Genomic DNA, 27,606 nt, shown 5'->3' with positions numbered 1-27,606 from the left:
TTTAAATAAATTAAACAATTTCGAAATTGTCGAATTTTTTAATCGAATATCTTTTAGAATAAAAGAGATTTATTTCAGAGGTAGATGGCGCTATCCATGCGCTATCACATGAAATTATTTGTTTTTTTTTTTTTTTTAACTAAAAACCGTAGCGCGATTTAGACCAGGACAACGCCATCTATCGAGCGAGCATGCAGTATTTATCGCACTGCATTAATATGAAAGATTTTATCATTATTCATTTTATTTTAACCTAGCTTTTTTATTCATATGTATGTATATTTAATACATTATAACAATATACCACACTACGTAACAATAAAACAAATAGTAACATTTTGTACATAAATAAATAACAAAGTTATCAATGCAGTCAAAATTGATACACAATGTTCTTGAAAAACCGCAAATATAAATTTGTTTCCTATTTTTTATTAAGTTTTAAGGTTTTTATAATTTTCCCTTTATATGTAGCCAATAACCTATCTTGGTGCCAAATTTGAAGGTTCTAAGTTTGCTAGAAGTACCTTAGACTTTTGATGATCGGTCAGTGAGTGAGTCAGTGACAAAATGGTGTAACTTTGATCGCTCATAACTCGTAAACTATTTATTCAAATTTCTTGTAATTTTGGGACTGAGCTTGTTCTAATACTTACTCTTGGTCATCGAAAACCTAAACTCCTAGCTTTGTTCACATGGAAGATACAGGGGGCTGAAATAGCCGCGAAACGCTTCGAGAAAAGATGGTACGGCCGTGCCCGCTTTGCTCGAGTCTTGGCTGGGGCACTGCCGTGCCCTCAGATACACACCGATTGTTATACTATTGTGTCTGCATCGTGGGCAGTGAAATTGTTAAATATACGCTGATTCCAGCAAATGTAGATTGAGTAAAAATGAAAGTAATTCAAAGAAATTGCCATCAAACGTGGTAATAATAGTCTTTTGGATACGGTGCCAATTGCCTACGATGAAAAGGTTTTTTGTGTCGGTTCAATAAGCTTGTATTTGAACTCATATTTATTAAACTTTGTGCTTGAAAAAAGGTTTCTAATTGGATAAACTTTAGAAATCAAGGAAAAGTTTTTTCACACTGATGTAATTTTGTTGTCACACCATATATATATTTTTTTTTAAATCATGCCGATAAAATGTTAACAAGCTAGTTTCAAATAAACAAACATCATTAAAATACAAGATCAATAATAAATGTAAAATCATTCGTAAGTATCCGATATAGCAATCGCAACGTTTCTTGGTAGCTAAATTGAAATTATGTTTACTCTGCATGAAATGTGTAAACGGTCGTGTTCCCGATCATTCGATTTTGTGAATTCTCATCAAACGTGGGTTTGTACCGGATACGCTATAAGTCTAACACAACATGTTGTCTTATCACTTTGATCATTGCAAACAAATATTGAACTTGATTAAGAAGAAAATACAATTTTAATCATAGCTTTTTTTTCTAATATTTTATTGAAAGGAACAAATAAACGTAGAAGAAATAAATGCAATATTTTTGTTTGTAGATTTCGTAAGCCTGATTTCGGGTAGCTGTACCTACCATTCTTAATAGTCAGAATTTATTACAAGTCTATAATGGTAATAAATACTTATATAAAATCGTGAAACCACAAAACCGTATGGACGTTTAACAATAATTCTGTTATATAATGTGCCGATGTAATGAGATGGAAAACAGAAATGGTTAATAAATCCCAAAGAATAATGCACCCAAATAACGTAGTATAAGAAGGTTACATACTCGTGAAAAATACGCCCTATCATTTTCCTTTCAGAATTATATTATAGCCTTGAGACATACATATTTCTTACATTTATTATTTTTGTGCTATCTTCTTACATAGCGTTGAATAATTACATTACAAAGTCTTCATTGTCTCAAATCTTCCTTATTTAATTAAAAAGCTACTCAGAACCTAATAGAATTAATAAAAATAATGTTAACAAGGAGCAAAGGGGTTGCCAACATAAAATAAAGGTCTAATTATAAATTATGTTGCGTGGGTTATTATGAGTTCGCCTTGTTCATTAGAATTCCTTAGAAACATGCTTGCAACGGTCAAGAATTTATGAAATATTACTTTGCCATTTTTGTAAATAACTTTGCAAGGGTTGAGGCCGAGGGAATATAATAATGGGTAAATATACATTTTACTATGAAGAAGTTTGTTCCTACATTCGCTGATTTCAGCCAATGATGGCGCAATATTATACGCTTCTGTGAATAGTCTTATCCGCGTCCTGTGAGAACTACTTTGTGTATAAGTATTAAAAGTATATAGCCTATAGTCATCCTCGATAAATCGGCCTTCTAACACTGAAATATTGTGATAAAATTGCTTCAGCAGTTCATGAGAATAGCGCGTTTACAGAAACAACCAAACAAACTCTTCATCTTTTATTTTATTCTTCACATGTATTACGAGTATGAGTAGTTGATCATTTTTTTTAATCTTTTATTTTTAGAGGCTTAAACGCTGCTGCGTTATGCCAGCCTCGTAAGGTTTTACACAAATTAAATTAAAAAAACACATAATAAACTCGATATACAAATTAATCAATAAAAAATTTAGTGAATTGAATTAAATATTGTGCATTCAAAGACTCGATGCCAGAGCCATTCGATATAATCGATGGCGACATGCACAATGACAAATCCCACGCCTTACTTGAGAGACAACCCGAAACAGAATATAAAAAATTAACTAAGGATTGAATGAAAAAATAAATTAAAATAAACTGATAATAAAATACACGAACTAAAAAGAATCTCTCCTCAAAAACACATCTTTTACAAATTTATAGATAGCAACACTCTGTTCCGAGAGAGGTCTCCCAAGCAAAACATTAACTCCACCACTATACATATCGCTACCGATCGCCGTACACAGCTGTAGCCTCAAGTCGTCGAATGCACAACATTCTAACAGAATGTGGTATAAGTCGTCCACTACTTGATGAGTGCAGGTATTGCATAACGGGGATGGTTTCACACCCATCAAGTGCAGAAACCTATTAGCAGGCACATGGCCTGACCTTATTCTAAATGCTAACACTAAAAGTTCTCTCGGCATGTTACCCACGTCAAACCAAGGAGCTCGAGGCAGATCATGCTGAATAGTTCTGTACCACAGACCTTTTCTTGCTGTAACAAAACTAAAATGTTCCTCCCACAAATTATGACAAAACTTTTTCATGTGAGGAATAAGCTCAGTAAAATAAGGGTCACCGGCAATAACTATGCCATCAGCAATAGCCTCGGAAGCTAGCTTGTCAGCCATTTCATTTCCCGGGACACCTATGTGAGAAGTTATCCATTGAATTTTAATATTTACAAGTTGTTTCTGAAGAAATTGTATACTCTTTAATGCCTCGTATGCAATCGGCATGCCTCGAACTCCGGATACACAACGAATCAAATGCTGTAAAGCGCTCTTGGAGTCGGTCATAATCACAACATTCTTATACGGCAAACTGTGAACATAGGACAAAGCTTCTACTATAGCCGTTAATTCAGCTCTCATGATACAGGCGTCATTGCACAATTTAAATTTCATACTAGTGTTTGTTTGGACATCAAAAAATGCTGCGCCAACACCATGAACACTTTTAGAGCCATCGGTAAATATAAAATAATAACTATCGTATCTACATCTAAACATATTAGAAATCAACATTCTTAAATTTGCCACACTCATTGAACGCTTTGGTACACCTAATTCGTCAACATTACAAATAACACAATCTCGAATATTAATATTTGATACCCAAGTATCCAAGCTATACATGTCTAATATAGGGGACTTATGCACAATATTGTTATTGAACTTATTATGAATATCAATCAAAATGGGTTTATTCTTATTCCTCCAATATGCATTGGTGCACAAAACAGATAGTTCTTGTAATAAAGATAAAGTTGCATCATTGGAAAAGGAGCTCAACCTCAGCCAATACCTGCAGGCTAGCCAATATCTCCTCACAAATAGTGGTGACACGCAGAGCTCACTCTCCATCACACAAATAGGTGTTGAACGAATGAAACCACCACAAATTCTTAATGCACGATTTTGTAAAACATCTAGTTTATACAAATGCGTCTTAGCACTATTACCGTATAAAAAACTAGCATAATCAATTCGACTTCTAACAAGTGAGATGTACAGTCTCCTTAAATGTTTCGGATGAATGCCCCAAGATTTCCCAGCTAAAGTTTTAAGAATATTTAAATATTTGTAAGCTTTCTCACATGTCTCGTTTATGTGAGCTCCCCAACGAAGTGATGAATCAAGCCACAACCCCAGATATTTAATTTTATCAACAACTTTCAATTCCTTTTTATTAATACTAATGTGGACATTCGTTAAGCACCTAGACCTACTAAACAGACAAACATTTGATTTTGATTCCGACAGAAATAATCCCATCTCACCTAAATTTTTAACAAGAACATCTAAAGCTGTGTACAAGTGACTGATGGCTGAATCTAAATTATGTTTACTTGAAGACACATAGAGAACAAAATCGTCTGCATACTGTGATACATTACAGCTAGTGATTGATTTACAAATATTCATAGTTGCAATATTAAACAGGAGAGGAGATAATGGGTCACCTTGAGCTAAACCTACACTTGCCTGTCTTACTAGGATACCATCCATTCCCGTATCGATTTGTAAATACCTTTGACTCAAATAATTAAAAATATATGTACAAAGCTTCCCCCCAACCCCAATTCTATTTAACAAGGAAATCATTCTATTAATATTTACATTATTATAAGCGTTATTTATATCAACAAAACATGCAATAGTGGCCATATTTTTAGAAAACCCAATCTGAATGGATGATATTAACCGTGTTAGGTTGTCCAAGCACGAGCGTGACCTACGAAAACCAACAGTGGAAGGAGACAAAAGGTATGATTTCTCTACGAACCATTCAAGACGTTTCAGTAAAACTCCATGAAATACTTTACATGGGCAAGACATTAGGGAAATAGGCCGCAGGGAATTAGAACTATTGGGGTCTCTACCGGGCTTAGGAATCGGAACTACCTTTATGCTTCTCCACTGGTTTGGTATTATACCAGTTTGTAGTATTAAATTATATATATGTAACAAAAACTTTTTACCTGTAACAGACAAATTGAAAAGCATAGAATAAGATATATTATCTACGCCTGGCGACGTATCTTTGTGCTTCAAGCAATTTAACAATTCAAACAATGTTATATCTTCTTCCATGGCACATGAACCCTCCATAAAAAGTGGTGGTTCCTCGCAAGCTAAATCAGGTGTCAAGGATTGTAATAGCTCTCTGCATTTGTCAGAATCAACACAACGGTTACCATACCTCCCACCTTTTACCCATCTCATTCTTTTCCACATCTCTGACGCGGATGTTTCTGAATCAATACTCGTGCAGAATTCCTTCCAGCCCGTAGAACGAGCTTTGCCAACCAATTTTCGGGCTGTATTTATTTTAGCCATATACATATCATAATTATCTGGAATAGGATTACGTCTTAATTTTGCCAATGCCAAGCGTCTCTCGGCTACGGCCTTAGACAACTCTGAAGTCCAATAAGGTTTCGGTACAAATTTTGCTGTAGGATCCTGACAGATTTTAATCCATGGAATTGTCTCTTCAGCTACCTGATCAATTTTGGATGCAAATAAGTTATAAGATTCCTGAACACTCAACGAAAGATCTACATTAGCGAACGCTTCTTCCGATTTTTCGCGGTATTCACTCCACCGAGCTTGCTTAAAGTTACGTCGCTTTATGAAATTATTTAGAGATTCATAACCGTACTTCATTTTGATTACTATGTGATCACTGCCTAGTGACTCATTTGTAGTCTCCCAAGACATTTTTGTAGCTAGATCAGTAGAAACAAATGAAGCATCTGGAGAAGATTGTTGTAAAAATCCATTAACAGACTTAATTCTTGTAGCATTTCCATCATTCAAACACAAATAATCTTTATCAAAATAAGCGTCATATACCATCTCTCCCCGTCGATCAGTCTTATTTGACCAGGTTATATGATGCGCATTAAAATCACCAACAATTAATGTTTCTTTATCAAATCTGTTAAAAATATAATGCCAGTCGGACTGATTAGTAATAGATGAGGGGGGGCAATAAATTGAAATAATGTTCTTTATTCCAGGCACATTAAAAACTTCGACGATGATCATCTCAATACTAGAATTGGGATGTACAACATCTCTGTGCAAGACTTTAATTGACTTATGCGTTATAACACATACACCTCCATAGGAATCCAATCTATCCTTTCTGATAATGTTATAGTTACTAATATTTAAAGATTTGTCAGAAGATAACCAAGTTTCACTTACAACAGCAATGTGTATCTTTTCCCGTAGTAATAAACATTGAAAATCATCTGTTTTAGGGCTTAAACTGTTCGCATTCCACTGTAGAATGGTAACAACTCTATTTTTTGTGTTGAAGTTCTTATCCATTGTTAGAGCACCCTAGTACCTCCAGCAAAAAATCAACACTCAGAAAACTCTTCAGGAATGACTTTAATTCTGTAGTAAAATATTTTATAACTGCTATTATTTTGGCTTCCATGCAACTGTTTCCACTAAAAATTTCTTTTATATTCTTCAAAAATCGTTTTAGACTGAAATCATGCTTTTTACGAGATTTATCACCTGATTGGGACTCAGTATTCTCTATATTTTCTGCCAAAAATTCCGATATCTCTTCATCCTCAACTGGGCATCTTATTTTTTTACGCCTGCCTTTCTTGACTTTTGTAATTTTATTTTTGAGAGTCTTCTTAGAACGAACCAAAAGTTTATTCGAATTCAGAATAGGAGACATTCTATCTTCATCCGAATTTTCAGTAGGCAGGAATGACTGCTTGACAACATCTGAATAGGATTTTCCAGCCTTTACCTCGGCTCTAGTAAATTCATCAACAGTAAATAAATTCGGACTAGGTACTACTACATTCTTATTTTCTTTATTTTTAATAAGAGCCATTTTGTATGTGCAATTATGTTTGCACATTATATCTCTAATTTCTTTTTCACGTAAAAATGCCGGGCACTTGCTTTTCACCATAGACATGTGGTCTCCTTTACAATTAACACATTGAAAATTAATTGTTTCACAATTGTCATGCTCGCCACCACATTTCGGACAAATCTGCTTTTTATTAGGACAAAATGCTTTAATATGTCCGTATTTCCAGCATTTTGAACACTGGGTAACAAGGAAATTAAAAGGCAATACTTCCATCCTCATACCGTACGCAAAAACAAACGGAGGTAAAATAGGACCTTGAAAACAAATGCGAATACTCGCACTTGCAACCCATTTGCCTTCATCGTTTCTCCGGCTTAAACGTTTTACGGATAAAATATCAACCTCACATTCTAGTATGTCCTTAATGCTATTGTCATCCAGATCGAGGTCTATTTCTTTAATTAAGCCGTAGGAAACATTTACCTCATTAGTCTTCTTACAGACCCATCCTCTTTGTTTGATAGATGCAGAAGATAATAGTTTATCTGCAGCATAGTTACTTTTAAATCTAATCAAAATTTTGTATGGACTTTTGTAAACAATCCTCATTATTTCCGGAATTTTTTCAGTACTTAATAATTTTGCTAGCGTAATCTGTTTCGGAAGGACTTCTTTTGATATAACCGATACTTCAACATATTCAGGATTATCACTCACGAACGATTTTCCTGGAGAAAATCCAGAACGCGGTGTAGTAACTTTAGCTTTCTTACCACGCTTTCCCACCGTAATGAACTCTCCATTCTGTATATCATCATCCGGACTTGAATCATCTCTGCCTCTTTTATTCCCAACTTTCAAATTGCTTTCAGTGTCACCCTCTTCTAAATCAGACGTACCATCAGTATTGTGTATCATAGCTCGTAAGGTCACAGAGCTAGAATGACAGCTGCTACCGTCCTCCTCGTCGCAACCGCTTTCCATTATTTATAGAAACTTTTTTATGAAGAAAAAAATGACAAATGCCAACTTTGACAATTAAAATAAGCTGAAATTTTATTTAGAAATTATGCTGAAAAATGGTTGTATCACTGGTAATTTGTGACACAAACACCATAATTATGTCCAAAGATATAATATGTTTTAGTAGTAACAGTCACTCACTTCAAAACTTACACAAACTCACATAAAATAATTATTATACCGGAGCAAAACTAAACAATGTTGTCGCGTCAAAATCACGATGACAGATGGTAGTTGATCATAATATTCCTCTTACACAATTTGCAGTCAAGTTTCCACAATAATACGATTGGATGAATAATTCACTATGCATTAACACATCACCGAGTTCATATTTCAACGAACCAATATGGCTTAGGTTAATTGCATCTGGCTCTATTCGATGTATTAGTTAATTATTTATTCAAATACTGTAAATAATGTAACTGAAGTCAATTTATTCTGAGAGAAAATGGTAATTTATGTTACTCTTAAACCTCGTTGTCTCAAATATGAAAAGAAATGCAATAAACATGCCTATCTAATAAAGATGAAGAGCCATTTTATTTGTTTTCTAAATTATTAATTTAGATTCATGTATTTATTCTATACATTAGGAATACGAAATTTTGGTAATATTATATTTATAGGTACCTTCAATTTACGAAATAAAATTGACTTGTTTACGTAGGTAACTGATTCTTTAACAAGCATTATTCTGGGGTTTAGTTCCTAGGTCTTCGATAAATCACTGTCTGAATTAATTAACTTAATTATTGAGAGATTCCAGCGAGAGTCAGGTACATATGTACAGTGAATAACTTAAGCTTATCTACTAATTATGTATGTAAGAGAAACTTGAAACAGAATTGTGTACTAAGTACATTATTTAATTTCTTGTCATGTATGTTTCTAAGGTTGTCTGAAAGAGATCGCTCTTAGCGATAAGACCGCCCATTATCTCACCTACTTTAACTAGATTAAGATAAAAATGTAAAATTGGTGTACCTAATAAAGTATATCTATCTATTTTTGGTACTAACTATCAAATATCCTTAGTACCGTGTTTCATCCATATTATATGCTTACTTGTAAGCCACTTTCACATTGACTGATTTTTATCACGTGTAGCTAAATCGAGCGTACACGTGCAACTTATTCCGAGCGTAAAAACCGTCAGTCTGAAAACACTGTTAATAAAAAGCGGTTATTTTATTAAAACAAGCAAATACTTTATTTTATTTATCAGTATAGACATATTAATCATGATATTATTCTTTGTTTCAGCTAACACAGCAGACTTGGGAGTGCTGGATCCTTCACTGTACAAGTCCGACTGTCTTGATGAAGACCTTATGTGGCCAGAAGGGCATGTGGTAAGCATTTTACTTTATGTCAATAGTTATTTGACTTTATCATTGAGAAATCAATTTGTTTATGGATATTCTCTACGAGGCATATATTTTTGTCTAGTCTGATGCTTTGTTTATTGACTTATCCCTTGACTTTAGTTTCATTCAGTGATAGCGCAGTTTAAATACTATATTCTCTCTGTTGGAATGGTAGCTTTCAATTGCTACCAATTTCGTACTTATACAAAGTATTAGCCCGTTAACAAATTACATCGCATTCTTCTCTATTTCTTTGTTAAGAAATGTTAGTATTTGGTAAATAAAATCATAACAAAAGTTGCCTGTAATGAAAACAAAAAGGTCATAACTCATCTTCATCCAATGTTGTCTTGCATCGCCGAGCACCGAAATGCAAAGTCACTTCGTGTTTTGGGTCAAACATTGTACAACGTAGATTTTGTACGAAAGAAGGTTTTACTTTTTAGATTGAATGCCATTTTGTTGTTACATCAAAGTTCATTGTATGGATTCCACGGTACATTTCCTCCTGTTTTCAAGGTGGATTTTTGGCTGAGTTTTTGCACTGCATTTTAAGTGTTATGGGAATGGACATAAGGTCTGTATTTGTCTGTTAACAAGGGTTGAAATAAATAAGACATTTTTAACGTTATATTCTATGAAATAAATTAAGTATTATTATATAATTCAGTTAGTAAAATATAAGTAGGTATAAATACAAAAAAAAAGCTGTCACATAAGTACTAGTATATTTATTTAACCGTGAGTTGATGGCTGAACCAAATGAGTTTTTAATACAGATTGCTAGAGCCATTAACAACTAGTGTACCTATATCAAGTAAATTAGTTAAATTAGTGGTTCCGGGTCATTACACAAGAAATAAAAACAAACTGAAAACCGACTATTATGGATCATATTGCTAAAACATAACTTTCTGGTAACAAAATACAACAAACCACAGTTATTTGAAGCTACTAATTTACCAACAAGGCATTCATTACGTCAATACGCCGTGCCCTGTAATTGAAGTATGAATTCGAATCACTATATTATAATGCCACTAGATTTCTCCCGTGACTTCGTCTGCGTGGAATTATCACTGCGGACAGAATTACCAACTAATCATATTATCTACTGGATTAATAATTTCGAATTTAAACGAACGATAATCCATATAGGCCACTTGCATGTTTTTTTTTGCTCAGAATTTAGTTCCGATTCTCCATTGTGTTTTGCGAGTACTAGATACAAGATTATTTATTTTTATATACATGATTGTGCATAGGAATTATGCAGGCTGTTACAGATATAATATAAAGTAAGCCTATCATGTTTGTACTGTACAAGAAAATTATAGGTACCTACTGCCTATCAACCTAAAATGTTTTCACGCATTTTTATAAAAATACAGCAAAAATATAAAACAGAAGTTTTCATCCTAAACCAATATCACAAAAAACGCATGCTCCAATAAGCTCATAGTGCCTACCACCGAATATCCATATCGAATAATCTGGAAGAATAAACTGTACCCCGTAGAGTAAACGTACCATAAAAGTCTATAGACCTTCATAACTTCGTTACGCCACGGGGCGTCGTATTCGCTAACTTCGCGAAATGCTGATTAGTTAACCGCTAAATTATATAACGTAACTAGTTTTCCCGGTTTCACCCAAACCCAGTGGGAACAATTTTGCACACTTGAATAAAAGGTCTTCCTCGATGTGATATTAAAAATCATAAACGACAATGAATGTATAAAAATAATGGATCAATTGGTACATTAGCCGAAAATCGATCTCAGTGGCGTGCACTTGGAGAGGCCTATGTCCAGCAGTGGACTGATGATGATGGTGATGATGATGGTACATTAATAGCGCTAAACTGTAAATGAACTATAAAAACTGAAATAAATTTTCAAACCGGTCAAATTTTCTGAGAATATTAGAGAGATGCCTGGATTGCAAACTGACCTCGCCAGTTTGACTGATTTAGTACCTGTGTTTGATTAAGTAGGTATATGTAATAAACTTTTTTATAGGGTTAATTTTTCTAATACTTGCACGAATAGCTTTTGTTATGAGCTCACCATAGCGCAGTTATGTAAATTATACTTTTATCAAAACATGTCAATAAGTAGTGTAGTGTAGTTAGAGAAATTACATTCGTATTAACCTTCATAACATTTGTCATGACAATTTAGAAGTTGTAGCGTACTTATTATGCTTCTAATATACATAGTATTACGTCATATAAATATTATAAATTTTCCATATCTCTTAATTCCACATGTTTAAATATTCATTTATAAAAAAATATAAAAATAGTACAAGCAATCGGCAGTCAAGGTCCATCAATGAAGGGCATCATCAATATTGTTATGAAGATAGCCATTTTAGACAAAGGTTTTTAAATACAAGGGAGTTAGAACTTATAAGACGACCTTTTAAGTAAACTCCTTAACTTTTAGACTTAAGAAAAAGCGAGCCGTAATATCGCCATTGTAGATTTTAATTTTCTCTTCACGAGTTAAACTCACAGACGAATCCGCAACTCAATAAATATTTATGAAGACGTTCAACGTTAAGTCCTGTTTTCGCCCCATTCTTATAGGAATAACATTAAAATTTATAGCTTCAGGCTATAAAGATTAACCGTCGTTAAACGAAACAAGAATTTTCTATGCCACGTGATTTTCATTTATTTTTTTGCTCGTCTGTTGCGAAGTCCATTCTGGATAAAATAAAATATTAATGAACTTTAAATATTTTTTTTTGCTATAATATTATTTAATAATAATACGAGCATGGAACAGAAACATAATCGCATTAGAGAGTTTTTGCTTTCGCTCAAACTAGTGAATTTTCGAGTCGAGTTTTCCGGATCGTGGGGTCATTACGCGACACAATGATGACACCTGGAATGGACGCGAGAAGTTTTTAACCACGCGTAGAATATTTGTCGATATACGCCCTACAAAATCTGCTAGTGCTTTCAGCTCCTAACCACATTTTATTATTTCTTCGGTATTAGGATACGATACTAGATAAATCTGATGAATGTTGTTACGTAATATTAATGAAATGAAATGTATAAATGAGCTGAATTAAGAGCACCTAAGATGAATACTAACAAATGTTATAATCAAATCTAAATCACGAATTAGCAGCACTTGTTACCAAATGAATTTGTATTTTGTACTCGTTACGTTGTACAATCTCTCTCGAATATTTGCACAAACTAGAGGTACATGAAGTCCAAGTGACTTTGGTAAGCTGCCGTCTTGAATAACGTGAGGTTCACTGTAGGTACGCAAAACGAAAGCTTATGTATAAGTTGTAGGATTTTTACGCGCCCTACTAAAATAATTGAAAATCGGTGTTGATCTCATCGGTTAAAGTAGTCACCCACTCGTTTAATTTCGCGTGAAAGTCACACATTTTTACGACGAGCTCGTTTTTGATAGCCGACAGAGGAAGCGTAAAGTTTGTTACATACGGGTAGATACTGTCGTCAGAGAACTTTGGACATCCCCAATAATAGCGCGTTTCAATTCCAGTGAAAGTTGTTTCTTGTCTTGTACAACTTTTATTTGAGTGCCTTTTTACAACTTAATAAATAACTACAATTCTGATATGAAGCATAAGACATTCAATTGAATTAAAGCGTATTGAAAGTGCGCTTCTAAAATTGAATCGCCAATCGTCACAATGCGATGCGACGGTATCACGTGAGTCACGAATCATTGATATGACGTGCTAGCTAAATCGACCTTTTATTCAAATTTCCCTAGGGCCGAGTGTGGTTCACACTGAAATACGAGGCGGGGACAGAAAGGCTACAGGTGCATATTATAAAAGCGAAGCACCTTCCTTCACGCACCCCGGCGCTGGCTAACGCGTGCGACCCGTACATCAAGTAAGTGATTGTCACTAATGTAATTAATGTTACGCCCAACGTTTTTAAAAGGACGTCGACACAAATAAATAGGGCTGATTTGTCAAGCTTTATTAGAGCCAACAAAGCCTTGTGTAATCCGCTAGGAATAGCAAACACCCACGCAGATTGACTGGCATGGAAATAAAAGGCAGCTGAGTAACGAATTGATTGAATCTCAGATTTTCACATTGAAAATGTAAAAGTGAAATCATTCAAATCACGTATCAGAAGGAATAACAACCGATATTCCAGTGTGGTAGTTACTTTTTCATTACTCATTCGATTTCACAATTCATGAATAATTTATTGTTCACTGCCTAAACTGGTTGTGTGACTTTGTCAATGTAGTTTAGGGTCCTGGCAAGTCAACAATATAAATGAAAATTGTATAGTATGTATTGTTGTGGTGTTAATGCAAGTTAACCTCTTCAGGATCCAATTGATGCCAGACGAGAGGAGAGTGCTCCAGACAAAACAAAAGAAAAAGACTTGCAACCCATTCTACGACGAGACGTTTGTTTACCAAGTAAGTATTTCATCCCCCTAATTTCTTTGAATATGTAACTCTATTAGAAGCTGGTGCAGACATTTTTGAATAGTATTTAAATTGAAATATACAACTAGTGAATTTTCAGAGCGAATGTAAACGAACTATTTAATTACCTTCCACCCTTGCTGGAAATATGCAAAATCTTTCTACCTGATAAATACGAATAATAACATATTTTAAAACAAAGAACTTTTAAACAATGCCGAGTAATTTATTAGGAACCTGTTGCTTAGACAAAGGTCGAATGTATTTAACGTATTTCAAAATTAAACAACGCTCTGTATTCAATCTGCTGAGAACAGTCAGCAGAATCTTTTGCTGGGAAACTGAAAGTCAAATATTAATATCATTAATTTACCTACCTTTTGGTATTGTGCGCTGATGCTTGTGGCACATATTTGATTGCTTAATCAATTCTACAGGTGTCTGTAATGTTTTAATAAAACAAGAATAATAAATAAGCTTATATTTATAAGCTTTTTTCAACAAAGCATAATGTTACCTTTATTCCACAAACGATACCCACATTGAGAAAACAGAGTTCTTCCAGATAAAATAAACATACACTTGGGTGGTTCTACTCGTTCGTAATTAAAGCTAACTGCCAATCGAGTATCAAGTACAAAAATACTTCACAAACAACGAGTATTTGCAAAAGGATTGACTGACACAATATCGAACGTTCGGCGCAGATTTCAGCACAAAATTGTTGAACATCGCATCACTTTGACGATGAATTCATTAGTTTAATGGATATTTTAGCGATTGGCTTTATAGGGGGAAGCTTTTAACAGGAGCGTAGGTTAGGTGCGAGGGAGGACTAAATCATATTTCCATCTTTGATGATAGCCATGTGACCACATCCATTAAATTTTAATCTATGGTGATAGGGTATTTGGCTTAGCCTTAGGGTCAAAGGGATCTTTCCCATTATGATTGAAGCTTAGGTAGGAGTTAGTCGTGTTAAGTATGAATGTGGATGGATGGATAGAACGAGATAGAACAAATACATGTCTGATTTGTCTGAAAGTGACTGGATATGAGGCGAATAAAACGGTCGAACAATTTGTGTAACCCAAAAATCTAGGATATACCTACACTATGTTCTGGGTTCTCTGAATATCTGAAAAAATCGTGGTTGAACTGAAAGTTCGGATTTCTATTTGGCTTTCGTGGTAAAGCCAAATTCTAACAAACAGCAAGTTTAAACTACTAGCCAAAACTTATCGAACCATAAACTAAGTAATTTATGGTTTATGTTTTCACTTTCAAGTGAACGTCAAACAAACGTACGTCAAACAAGAATTATGTAGGAAATATTTTGATTTTACACGAGCTTAAAGTTGGAAATTCAAAATATCTTCATTTAAGTTATGTTTGAGAGATGATGCTATTTGATCATTTGTGCAGCATGTTGAAAACATTTATTTATGAACCGAACAGAAATATACTTTCGTAGTATCTGATATTTAAAAAAAAAACCGTTAAGATTAGTACGGGTTAATAGTCCCTTATAAAGAGTCCAAGAAGGCGTTGGTATATAGTTACACATTGCCATATAAATATTTACTTCGGCTAATATTTCAATTTTACAATGTTAATTTAACCTTCTACGAAGTTTTAATTGATAGACACAATAATTAACTCAGCGTTTAATGCTAAACAACATTATTTTGCATTTATTTAAAGACAAGGGAAAGATTAAATTCGGCCTTGGGTTAATTTTGAAATTAAGGTTTCAATGCCAGAGGAATACTTCAAAATTTAAATAATTGGGTAAAACAATGCTGTCCGAATAACATTGATATTTTAGAGGCATACCCCTAAACGGTAAAATTTTCTAAACGTGGCAATGCCGACAGCATATTGGGTACACTGTCGGAAAACAGCGATTGGGACCAAATTTTCAAAGCCCTTTATTAGTTTTAAGTTTCTTTTTTTGCATATGTAGTTTTAGTTTACTTTCAAATAATTTACCTATAGTATATTTTTAATAAAAAAAATATAATTATAGTGGGATAACACCAAAACTATTGGCGAATAAAAAATTGTAGAACTAGTAAAACCTCGTCTTTTTATCATATATCTCCTAAACCTAAAAACTCATATTTTTATCGTTCTAACCAGATCCCGCCCGGCAAGATCGAGAGCCTTACACTGAAGCTATCGGTACTGGATATAGGCAGGGTCGGGAAAGGCAAGCAACTCATTGGCCACATCATCCTGCCTCTCACCGAACTGGACGGCGTTGCTCCCGATGAGGAACCACAGCTGTACAAACTTGATATTGAAAAGGTTTGTATTTTTGCAATAGAACTACCAAGCCAGCTGTGCAATAGGTCTAAACATGGATTAAAGTTAGTCAGCCGTGCTAATAGATTTTTTATATTATTTTTTTTCTCACACTTTTACTTTTAGACACTAACCACCGCACTCAGAGACATTTAATGATTAGTTAAGAGTGACTGATTGTCATAGAAATCCTTCATTAAGAAATTCTACCAGACTGGATCTTGATCACCCATAAAAATAGGTTTTCTTTAGTCACTTCACAAGTAGTTTTATAAAGTATTAGTGAAATTGACTAATAGTAGTTAGTTGCGACAAAGTTTCTTTTCTGAATGCCAACGTCATATTTTTTTTCACCACAATATTTAATACAAATGTACGTCTTTTATCTACGTCTCGCACTTTAGCCGTAAATGACGCCTTTTAACGATACCATTTTTATCACGAAAGAAATATATTAAATAAAAACTTTATGCATTAATGTAAATTGGTATGAATATGCAAATGGCACACGCCATGACATAGTTGTGCGATAGGCACTTGTTTTCCCCATATCAGTGTGGAAATAAATTGAATAATCTTGGATACTTTTTAATCTATTATGGTGATTGCCTTAATTAAAAATAGGGTTTTATAAATATGTAGGCCATGGAAAAGTATGTTTTCAAAAATTCATCATCATTTTAAAGGTTGGGTTAATTTCGATAGACACACGATGTGGCATGCTCTACAGCTTTATGAAATTCCTACAAAATGACATATAACAAGTCGGGATTTAACCAATAAATATGTACGTTCGCAAAAATAAACTAAAATATGCAATATCCCAACAACGGTGTAAAAGTAATGTTTTATGTACATATTTGTATATGCAAACACTATTACACGAGTAACTTACTAAATGTCACTGCATACTTACACCCTTCTATAAATTAAATGTAAAATACTTGAGCCATAAAACTGTAACAGCCCAAAAGAAAAACATTTTCATGTTCATGTTATTTCTATTTTAACGGGAAACAGTAGACCATTTTTCGAAGTTTCAGAGTACCTACTCATCCAATTTGCGTAGTTTGACGTAGCATCCGAGCAAAAAATGTTAACAGTACGAAACGGGACTGTGAAATTCACGAGGGACTTAAACTGCAAACAAAGTGAGGCTCTAGATGTCATTGAAACGTTTATTTAAAATATTTTTCTGGATCTATTTTTAGTTCTGTCTAATTTTTCCTTGTTTCCTACATAAATGGTCTAATAAGTTAGTTAGATCATTAAAAATGTACTGCTGCTTCATATGGCAGGGCCAGATTTATGAAGATGTGAATTAGAAAAATCATGCAGTTTAATAGGTCCCACATTTTTTTATAAAAGTAACTCCCAATCGCGTTATTTGTATAACTCAACTTCTTGTTCACAGGACCTGCAAGAACCCACGTCAGATCTAGGTGAAATTCTCGTCTCATTACTGTACAATGAAAACCTTCATAGACTTACAGTCACGGTCATCGAGGCTCGAGGACTTAAGGTAAGCCAAAAGTAAAACAACTGTGACTTCACGAATCTGAAAAAAGATTTTCAAAAAAATTAACCGGATTTCAATAATAACATACTTATCTTGTGTCTAAAAAATACTATGCTGAGAACCGCATCAAAATCTGTTCAGCCAAACATGATATAGGTAAAGCGCATAGTCAGAGAACCTTTTAATTTTAAAGTCGGTAAAAAAACAACTATCATTCATAAGACTCGTTTTTTGCGAGCTCATTAAGAAAATTATCCATCAAGTGTAGCGTCATACGTCCATTTAATTTACTTATGTATCTGCAAAAATGAATATACATATTATAAGTACTCGTATTTGTATATTCAGCATTGATGGAACTTCTGGGAAGTATACAGTAGAATATGCAATTTTCAGTACAGGTATTGGACCGTAGTTGAATAAGATAGGACTTTAGACGGCAATACCAATTTGAATTTGAATTGAAGTCCACTTTTCGAATGTGTTTCGTGTCACTATTATTATAGTGTGAGAATTTATGCGTACGTGTGTGTATGTAACATGTTACCATTTCAGTTTAGGCTAAGATATTATGCAAGGGAGTATTCCCTTCTGAATTTCAGACTAAGTAAAAAATTTTAGTTCCTATAAAATCCAATTAGAAAGTTACCTCTAAATTATTATAGAACAACCAAGTTGTTGATTGTTTGTCAATGTTAATTATCAAAATAATTGTTTATTTTATTCTCAGTTAATTTATTTCTTAACTTATACTTAACGGGTCTTAAAGTGGAAAACCGGTGTGCTCCAGGTTTTAAAAAGCAGGATTTTTCAATGACAATATTTTTTAAAAACACTTTTTGGTTCTTTGAAAACGTTCTGCGGTGTTCCCGAATTGATGCTCTTTTTATTGTGAATTGCCAAACCTGCTGCATTTTGCATTGAAAAACTTAAAAATATTTTCGAATACCAGTTATTTTATTTCACTTGCTATTGGTATAAAGGCTTGTTATAGTTATGTAGTTACTGTTTATCGAACACTGCAGAATACATATACGGATAACAGGAATCACGACTCCAGGATAAAATAATTAAGTTGTTTGTGTCCAGTGTTGTTATATTTTCTATCCTTATGAAAATAATTTTATCGGCCGTAATGATATTTTTTTGTTTATCTGATGGGCTTACCTTTGTATAGTTTATTTATTTATTTATTTAGGCACACCAACAACTTATTTACAAATACTTTCACATATATAAGTTTACAATTGTAATAAGTTCTGCGTAAATATGTTAATTACAGGTGCGCACAACGTTCAAATTAAAAATAACTTAAATTAAACTAAACCAAACTATGCATAACAAAAATAACATAATAGTTCGTGAAATATCTACTTGAAAAATTCATCCTTAGTGTTTCGTCACTTTGATTCAGGAATGATCACTGAGAGAAGTGTTCTCTAGCAAAAGCACATATGTATTAATGTAATTGTGAATAAAATCGAGCATTCTTATAATGCAAGAATTTCTAAATCCTTTCATCCATAAATTACAAGAGTAATAATGCAACCCTTTTTTCACAGCTGGATCCGTCATCAAGCAAGAAAGAGATGGTGGTGCGCGTGACGCAAGAGCGCGCGTGTCGAGGTGTGCGCGCGCGCCGCACTGCCGCCGTTGACGTGGCTGACGACGGCAGTGCTTTCGTCTCCGAGTGCTTCCATTTCAGGCTGAGAGCTGATGAGCTGCATACCACCAGTGTCACAATACAGGCCTTGCAGCCTCATTCCGTGTATGCCAAAGGTACATTTTATTTTATAATACAATTTTTACTTTTTCAAATTATATTACATACAAGAAATATACAAAATAGGTTGCCACCAACATCGGGTACAAAGTCCTTTATTTTATTACTATTATATAAGTGTTAGGCAGTACTGTAGTCGAAACCTTCCAATTAAAGCTGTGGATCATTAAGATTTACGTTAGGTAATAAATGATGAAATATTTCATGTCGTATTCAAGACGTAAACTTATATAAGACATGAAATGTATAATGTTTTACCTACTACATGTAGATATCGAGTTTAAATAAGACATGAAATGATAAGTATAATACTCGTAAGAGTTAAGACCTTATATAATGAGACTAACAACAAATAAAAATCGCTGAATGAACATGCATTACTGTGGTAGCTGGTACTTACTTGAGACTACATATTTATTTCACGTACATGTTCCTCGTTAGATCCAAATTGAGTCCCCCGAGATATCTACCTACAAGAATGATTCATTGTTTGTTACAGACCGACTGCTCGGTAAGTTTGTATTAGGATCGTACATGTTCGCAAGGGGCCGAGCCTTACAACACTGGAACTCAGCACTCGCCGCGCCCATGGAACAAGTCAAACAATGGCACCCGCTCACCAATTAACGACAACCCGGCCAAACAACGTGCAACCGACGACCACCGACCCCACCTAGCTAAGAGTGTATCTCAAATCGGACGTATTATATCAAATAGGAACGTATCTAACAAGATATAGCTCCTAACAACTGATTTAGTCGAAGCGTTTTTGTTTCCGCAAGTACGTTACGTACTTGTGTATAAATTAAGTTAGATGTAAAATAAGAAATTGAGGAAGTATTCTATTTGAATTGAATATCATGAAAATTTCCAAATATCTAAAATGAATTTAATCATATTTTTGTAACTCCAATTTACACTATATTCCAAGTATTGTATTGGATTATCATGTTTCTTATCACGCCGAGTTACAAAATAAATATAATTTGCATCAATATAATAGAGTTCAAATTCTCCTATTGCGTCTTAAAAAGAATGATACTATTCTATTGTAATTAAAGGTTTCAGAATATCATATCTCAAATACTTTCACTCTATCTAGATACTTACTGAAAAACAATTTATTGCTCATAGTTAATAATTTTATGAAATAAGTGTATTGCATATTCAAAATATTTCATTAAACTACACCTTATACTATCAATAACTTATTTATAACTAAATGTTTAATAAATATAAAATATTGCCAATATACACGTATTGTAGTAGAATATAATTTCAAAAATGTGCAAAATCAATGAAATAAAATGATGTAACGCCAAATTGGCGAAAATTGTTGTATTTTATTTCATGGTCCTTTATCATACTGTATGACAAGTTTTAAAAGCAATAGGTACTTAATATAACACTGCAACGAAAGAAATAATAATTAGGTTCATATTATGTATCTTCAAATTGGTTTAGGTACATGTTGCATTAGCACTCTTTACTCCCAGCGGACTCGTTCCATCTTCATATTAATGCAGTAAGTACAACCTCACCTTTGCTATACATTGTGAATTTCGCCGCTAAGTCTTGTAAAAGCTCAAATATTCCTACTGCAATAAAGTGGAATAGTTTCTTATGCACCGGAGTGGTCGTAAAAGTACGAATTTCCCTAACCGTAAAACCCAGAATACATCATTATACCTGAGGGGGTAAGTAACCATTTCAAAGCTGGAATAGCAGAAACTGAATATAATGAAGGTAAGTAGGGTGAGTAGTAGCTAGCATGTGGTGGTTGTATAAATCATTTTTACTGTAATGGTAAGTCAATATTGCATATTGTCCTCTACTGTAATATACAAATACATTGTATACGAATTTTTATATCAAACAACGTTTAAGGTTCTTCCAACCTACAGACAGACATGAGTTTGTTGAGCCACTTCTTCTTCCCAACAAAACCACATAGCAAGTAGTGAAGGGTGGGCGTTTTGGGGGCTGTCTTATGTAAATGCCTGACGTTTTTCGTTTGAATAAATGATTTTTGATTTTGATTTTTTTTTTATTCATTGTTGTTTAATATTGCACATACTTACCCACCATTGGTCCTTCTACAGCCCTTTATGTGTCAAGGCAGTACGAAATATATGTAGTCAAAAAATAAACCCAAAAAGTAATTCTGTTGAAATCTTTATAAATTCCTTTTAGCAATATGGCACATTAAAATTTTGTTTTAGCGAGATTTTGATATTAGTAAGGATAGATGGCATATCGCGGATGTTTAGTCAGTTAATGAATTATTAAAACTTTGCTACTCTGACTGTAACATGAAAATGGTACTCTATGCAACTAAACTAAAATGTGTAATTTTCCCTTCATGTTACTCATGGCTACACGTCACACTTTTGTATAGAAATTCCAGTTCATTATACAACCGTAGACGATTAGGTGAACAATAAAAAAAAGTGCAGACATCATGAAAATTAGCCATGAATTCAGCTGTGCCTTAGAGAATTATTGTCATGTTATTCATAACCTAACTACCAATAATATGGAATTATACTGTTATATTAAATGGCTATTCTACCATTAGTAATGGCCGTATTGCGTTACTAATTATCATCCGTTATTTAATCACCACTGCCCACTACATTTGATGAACACAATTCTATGGCAGTTATCGAAAAATATTACAATGTGAGGGTGAATTTGGATACGAAACTATGAATAGTCACAAGAGCATGAAAATAAAAATAATGAACTGTTTTTAGAATAGTCAGAAGGCACCTATGATAGCATTACATAGTAAACTACAAATATCAGCTGGTATTGTATAACGTAAATTACAGAAATAACTAAATATATACCTAGGTAGGTATCCTCGGAATGGCGTCGAAGTATATAATTTGTACTGATACTGAAATAACATTTCTGTAAATGTAGCTAGCTTTGATAATATAATCCGAATTGCTCTCGAAAGGGTTGTAGGAGGTTTGTAATCACACTTCAATCGTCTTTCTTGTCTTATCTGTAATAACAGCTACGCCTGAAGATTTACGGAACAATATTTATAGACAGACGTAAGAAACAAAATTACACATTCTAACATACACGATTTTTTCAAAAACAGAACAGTCTGGCGTATTGTGAGATAGGTTGGCTCTATGATTAATAAAAAAAATAGTTTTTTTGCCAGCCAGCATTGAAATCATATTCCATTCTAATTTCGAATATCTAGAAGATTATATTGATAGATATGTAGGAAAACAGTTCTTAAACAAAAGACAACTAGAATTGAATTTTTAAGCCATGAAAACTTGGTAGAAAAGACGTTAACCTTATTTTATAGCCTGCCGTTTATGCTTGTGATAACTATATTTTCCATTTTCGCACAAAACCCTTTCTTCCTTTGTTTTACGTGAGGTAGTATATTAGAAAGTTTTACGATCGGATATAAAATTATAACAAAACATACTTGCCTACTACTTATACTATAATATTATTGTGAAAAACTAAAGTCTCTTCTGCTTTTTTTGGTGAACATTTTTTAAGTTATTGCTCATAAAATAAGATATTGCAACTAAGAAAAAGGTAATCAAAAAGACTGGAAGAAATACGTCTCATAGTACTTAATTAACTTTACGATTATACCTATTCATAATAAGTAGGTCTTTCCCTTCCTGTGAGAAAGACGAAATAATTTATCGAAAGTGACATAAAGACATGATAAATGGACAAAACTAAGGCTCAAAGTTTCTAGAATATTATGGCTCAAGATGTTATTTCTTGTCATTACCTGTAGGTAAGTATACAACTTGAACTAAATGAAAGTGAACCTATTTCGTTAAATCATAACAAACAAAATATTTGCAAAATACATACTTTTATGTACATAAAGTCAGCTCCTATTATAATACGTTAAATACGGATTCGAATGAAACATACATTTCCTTCGTTTGCACGCAACGGGTCGTTTGCGGACACGTCCCGGAAAACGTTATTCACAACACAAATTAACTTAATTTACAAGAAAATAAGTCCACAGATGTTTTAATAGATGCAAATGATCTTATGGCTACACGATTCGTGACAGAAGCTGTTAATCATATTTTGAGAACATTCTTGTTGTGGATAAATAGCCTACACAGAAAATGAGAAAGATAATTTTTTCGGATTCACTGTAAACTTTGGAGATAAAATTTTCAGATTGGTCTTATTGAGTATTTCTTGCAGTCTCTACTATTTTTGACAGCGTGTTTAAAATACGTGATCCCTTCTCTATGAGTTACATACACAATGTACGTACATACAATTGTGTGCGATCGTGCGTGATTTAAGCAGACTCGCATTGGATACGACTGGTTGTAAAGGCTCAATCTGGCACAACTTACCTGAAGGTCTCATGCCTCCTTTTGTAATAATGGGACATCTTTGGTAAGTAGTTATAGAGAAGGTATATATCTTCAATATGACTGTGTGTAGGTATATTTATTTATTTTATGAGAGGTAACGTGACAGTAAATATTATACATAGAAGTATTAAATCGTACTTTACGTGAATTACGAAGTACGCCGAATAGTATTATAATAAGCCGATAGTGACATAAATTAATAGGCAAGTATTACTGTTTTTAGTGTGTGTGAGATATATATGAGATCATAATAGGAATTTATATCGATAAATCAATAGAAACTCGCTGGAGACTTCAGTATGTCATCAAGGTATATAATTACATCGCTGTATGTCAATTTATCTGGAGCTTGTTAAGCTAAAAGCTAATTTAGTTATCCAGTGATAGTTAAGCTATAGTGCTCAACATTAATTATAATACTAACACGCTATACCAGCGACGTTGATAATGATTTATACTCACTCCAAGTACCGCCTTGTTTAGACAATAAAAACACCACCGTATGAAAATACATGGACTGTTTACACCACGCATGACTATTATGAACAAAGTTATAACGAATTAAGCTTTATGAATAATAAATTATCATTTTATGTACAACAGCATGCGACTGTTGTAATTATAGGGAAATATGTTGCTTTGTATGGTGCAGTTTTAGTAATCTTTTTGTTCTATCTAGCCATTTTTACAACCACGTTTGACTGACCTACGACTATTCCGACAACGTGTCATGCACCTTAACCCAATAGTAATAAGTACGATTTTCCTATAAAACTGTTACCACTGACCTGAAGTTGACTGCACACATGTGTTTTTTTTTCATGTACCTACGTCATTGTAAAATAATGGAAAGGTAAACAATGCAAGGTATGACGTCATGTCACGTTTCCATTGGTTATTGAATGTTCTAATATCAAATATCTGTGTATGGTATGTTAGTGTGCAAATTATATGGGATTTGACTGCCTCTTTGGTCTAGTGGTCGCAAGCGCGGCTGCTGTGCTCGAGGTCTCGGGTTCGATTCCCGGGTCGGGCCGAAATCGCTTTGTGGGTTTTCTTAAAGTTTATCAAAAGCAGCCCGTAGTCTGGATGTTGGTGATTGATTAACCCGTGCATCGGAGAACACGTGAATGTCGGTCCTGCGCCTAATCTCTCTCCGGTCGTGTCGGATTGCCGTCCCATCGGGTTATGAGAGTGAAGGAATAGGGAGTGCACCTGTGTCTGCGCAAATGCTCGTGCACTATAATATGTCTTGCGCAGCTGGCTGATCTCCTTAAATGGGAACAGCCGCCGTAGCCGAAATCGGCCGTGGACGCCATTATTATATGGGATTTGATACAACAGTAACTGTGTATTTAAACTGCCACGTTGGCCTAGTAGTCGCACACGCGACTGCTGTGCTAGAGGTCGCGGGTTCGATTCCCGGATCGGGTCGAAATCGCTTGGTAGGTTTTAGAAAGTTTCACAAAGCAACCGTTCCGTAGGTATTATTACAAACACTTCAACACAAAAATATGATAGGTTATAATATTATAGTAACATATTGCAAGTTCATACTGTTTATTTCAAAAATAACCACGTCGCGAAATAATGTGAATTTTATTGAAGTATGTAGTTCACTGCAATGCTGAGATATGAAAAGATCACATGAAATCACGTGACTCCCCGACATATAAAATGCGATTTTCAGTTACGTATCTAAAAATAATAAAACAGATACTTGGTTACAAAGTCAACATGGGACCGATCTTATTTAGATCAGAAATCTAGTAAATATCCTCTTCCAAAAACGCTGTGGCGCTGTGGAGGGTCTGTTCTATATTACTTGAGATTTAAGCATTCGAAATCTATCTTTTTGCAACCTCGGTGGCACAATGGTCACCATGCTGGACTGCCGAACCTGAGATCCCGGGTTCGATCCCCGGTTCGGTCGATATTTGTGTGATGAGCATGCTTGTTGGCCGTTGGTCTGAGTGTTACAATATGTATTTATAAATATGTATATATGTAGCTATATGTAGTTTATCAGTTGTGTTAGCACCCATAACACAAGATAATTATTAACTTACCGTGCTGCTAACCGACCGTGTGTGAAAAGGTGTCCCGACATTATATCTTCACGTAACTCATAATCACAATAAAAACTCATAGGTATCTAATATCAAATCATATGTAAAACTTCGCCATATTTACACAGGTTGAATTTAATTTCGTAACTTGGTATTTGTGGATAGGTATGATCGCGTGAATAATTTATTAGTAAAGGCCAAGACCATTAGTTTTCTAATTTCACAATACTAAGAAATCTAAAAGTCTTCTTCATTTAGAAAAGTATCTAGAGCTAAGATAAAGATAAAGTTCCATTAGAAAGACATTACTCTGTCTAGGTATACCTATATAATTCCCACGCACACTGAAATAGTAAAATATTCTTTATTTTATCTAGGAACTGGTTTTATTAGTCACATCAAAGGAAATATAGGTAAGTATATACCTTTTACCTGACTAAGATTTCGATCCCTTCTACCTAGACAGATAATATTATCATAATTAAATGAGATTTGTCACCACTACTTATTTGGATAAAATAATAGAATAACATCATTCTCGTTATCTCAAAAGTCGATGTGTTTGTTCGAATTAAAGACCATCCGAATTAACGGCATGGTTCTTAAAAGCATCGGCTTATATTATACCAGCTTCTGCCGACTGTTTCACCTGCATCCCGTGGTAACCTCCGCTCGAATCCGGATAAAAAGTACCGTATAGCCTTCCTCAGTAAATAGGCTATAACACCGAAAGAATTTTTCAAATAGGACTATAAATTCCCTAGATTAGTGCGTAACAAACTCTTTAGCTTTATAACATTCGTAAAGATGAAGATAAATAATGCCGATTTGCAAAAGCTGTAGAAGGTCACCGGTAGTCTCAAAGAATTTCATTAATTTTATCGATAAAATTAATGCGAGGAGAAAAAGGGAAAGAATGTGTGTTTAGATTTTGTCGTGAGGATATCTTGTTTACAAAATAATATGATAAACATTAATGGCCTTACTACAAAAACTTTAACCACTGTTTTACATTTGTCTAAAAAAATGTGGCTCCAAAATGAACCATATGTCAACGTCATAATTTGTCATTTTTTTAGACAAGGCTTAAACTGACGTTTAAAAGTTTTTGTGGTAAGACGTCTGGTTCATTTTGCAGCCACAAATTTTTTAGACAAGTTTAAAACAGGCGTTTAAGTTTTTGTAGTAAGGCCAAATATGTTTATTCCTTGCGTCGTTATTTGTTATTTACAAAAAATAATATTCACTTACGAGTATTATGTATTGCTCTCAAACTAAAACAGGCGTCTATTGTGGAAGTGGTTGGGAATACAGTCTCTTCGTTTGAAAATAAAATAGTATTTGACATAGGAAAAAAAGGCTCCTTACTGGTACTGCTTTTATTGCCCTGCCTAATAATACATCGCTACAAATACTAAGGGATCCAATACCTATACCTACAATACTTCTATAATGCGTACAAAATATCATTTAAATAGCAAATTATACTTTAACTGTTTTTTTTTTTACGAAATACTAGCTTCTGCCCTCGACTTCGTTCACGTGGAATAGTACTTCCGGCAGATTTTTGGTGTGACCAATAGATAGCGCTATATGTCCGGAAAAAAAATTAATTTTATTTTTTTTGTAATAAAAACTATCACATGTCCTTT

General features: G+C 33.9%; 1 protein-coding gene across 2 annotated transcripts in view; it reads left to right on the top strand.

Annotated features, from left to right (window-relative positions):
• LOC124638999 (synaptotagmin-15-like) overlaps nucleotides 1-20,821 on the top strand; it is an 83,718-nt gene extending 62,897 nt beyond the window's left edge. For both annotated transcript variants that reach the window (XM_047176206.1, XM_047176207.1), the window contains 7 exons: nucleotides 9,322-9,410; nucleotides 13,199-13,323; nucleotides 13,777-13,870; nucleotides 16,022-16,189; nucleotides 17,601-17,708; nucleotides 19,268-19,484; nucleotides 19,988-20,821. In XM_047176206.1, the coding sequence (XP_047032162.1) occupies nucleotides 9,322-9,410; nucleotides 13,199-13,323; nucleotides 13,777-13,870; nucleotides 16,022-16,189; nucleotides 17,601-17,708; nucleotides 19,268-19,484; nucleotides 19,988-20,115 (929 nt within the window). In that variant the 3' untranslated portion in view covers nucleotides 20,116-20,821. The remainder of the gene's footprint in view (nucleotides 1-9,321; nucleotides 9,411-13,198; nucleotides 13,324-13,776; nucleotides 13,871-16,021; nucleotides 16,190-17,600; nucleotides 17,709-19,267; nucleotides 19,485-19,987) is intronic.
• Nucleotides 20,822-27,606: the final 6,785 nt, after the last annotated feature.

This window comes from Helicoverpa zea, chromosome 18 (assembly GCF_022581195.2).
Source record: "Helicoverpa zea isolate HzStark_Cry1AcR chromosome 18, ilHelZeax1.1, whole genome shotgun sequence".
Classification (NCBI taxonomy): Eukaryota; Metazoa; Arthropoda; class Insecta; order Lepidoptera; family Noctuidae; genus Helicoverpa; species Helicoverpa zea.
Note: the sequence above shows the minus strand (reverse complement) of the source record. Positions and strands in the feature narration are given on the sequence as shown.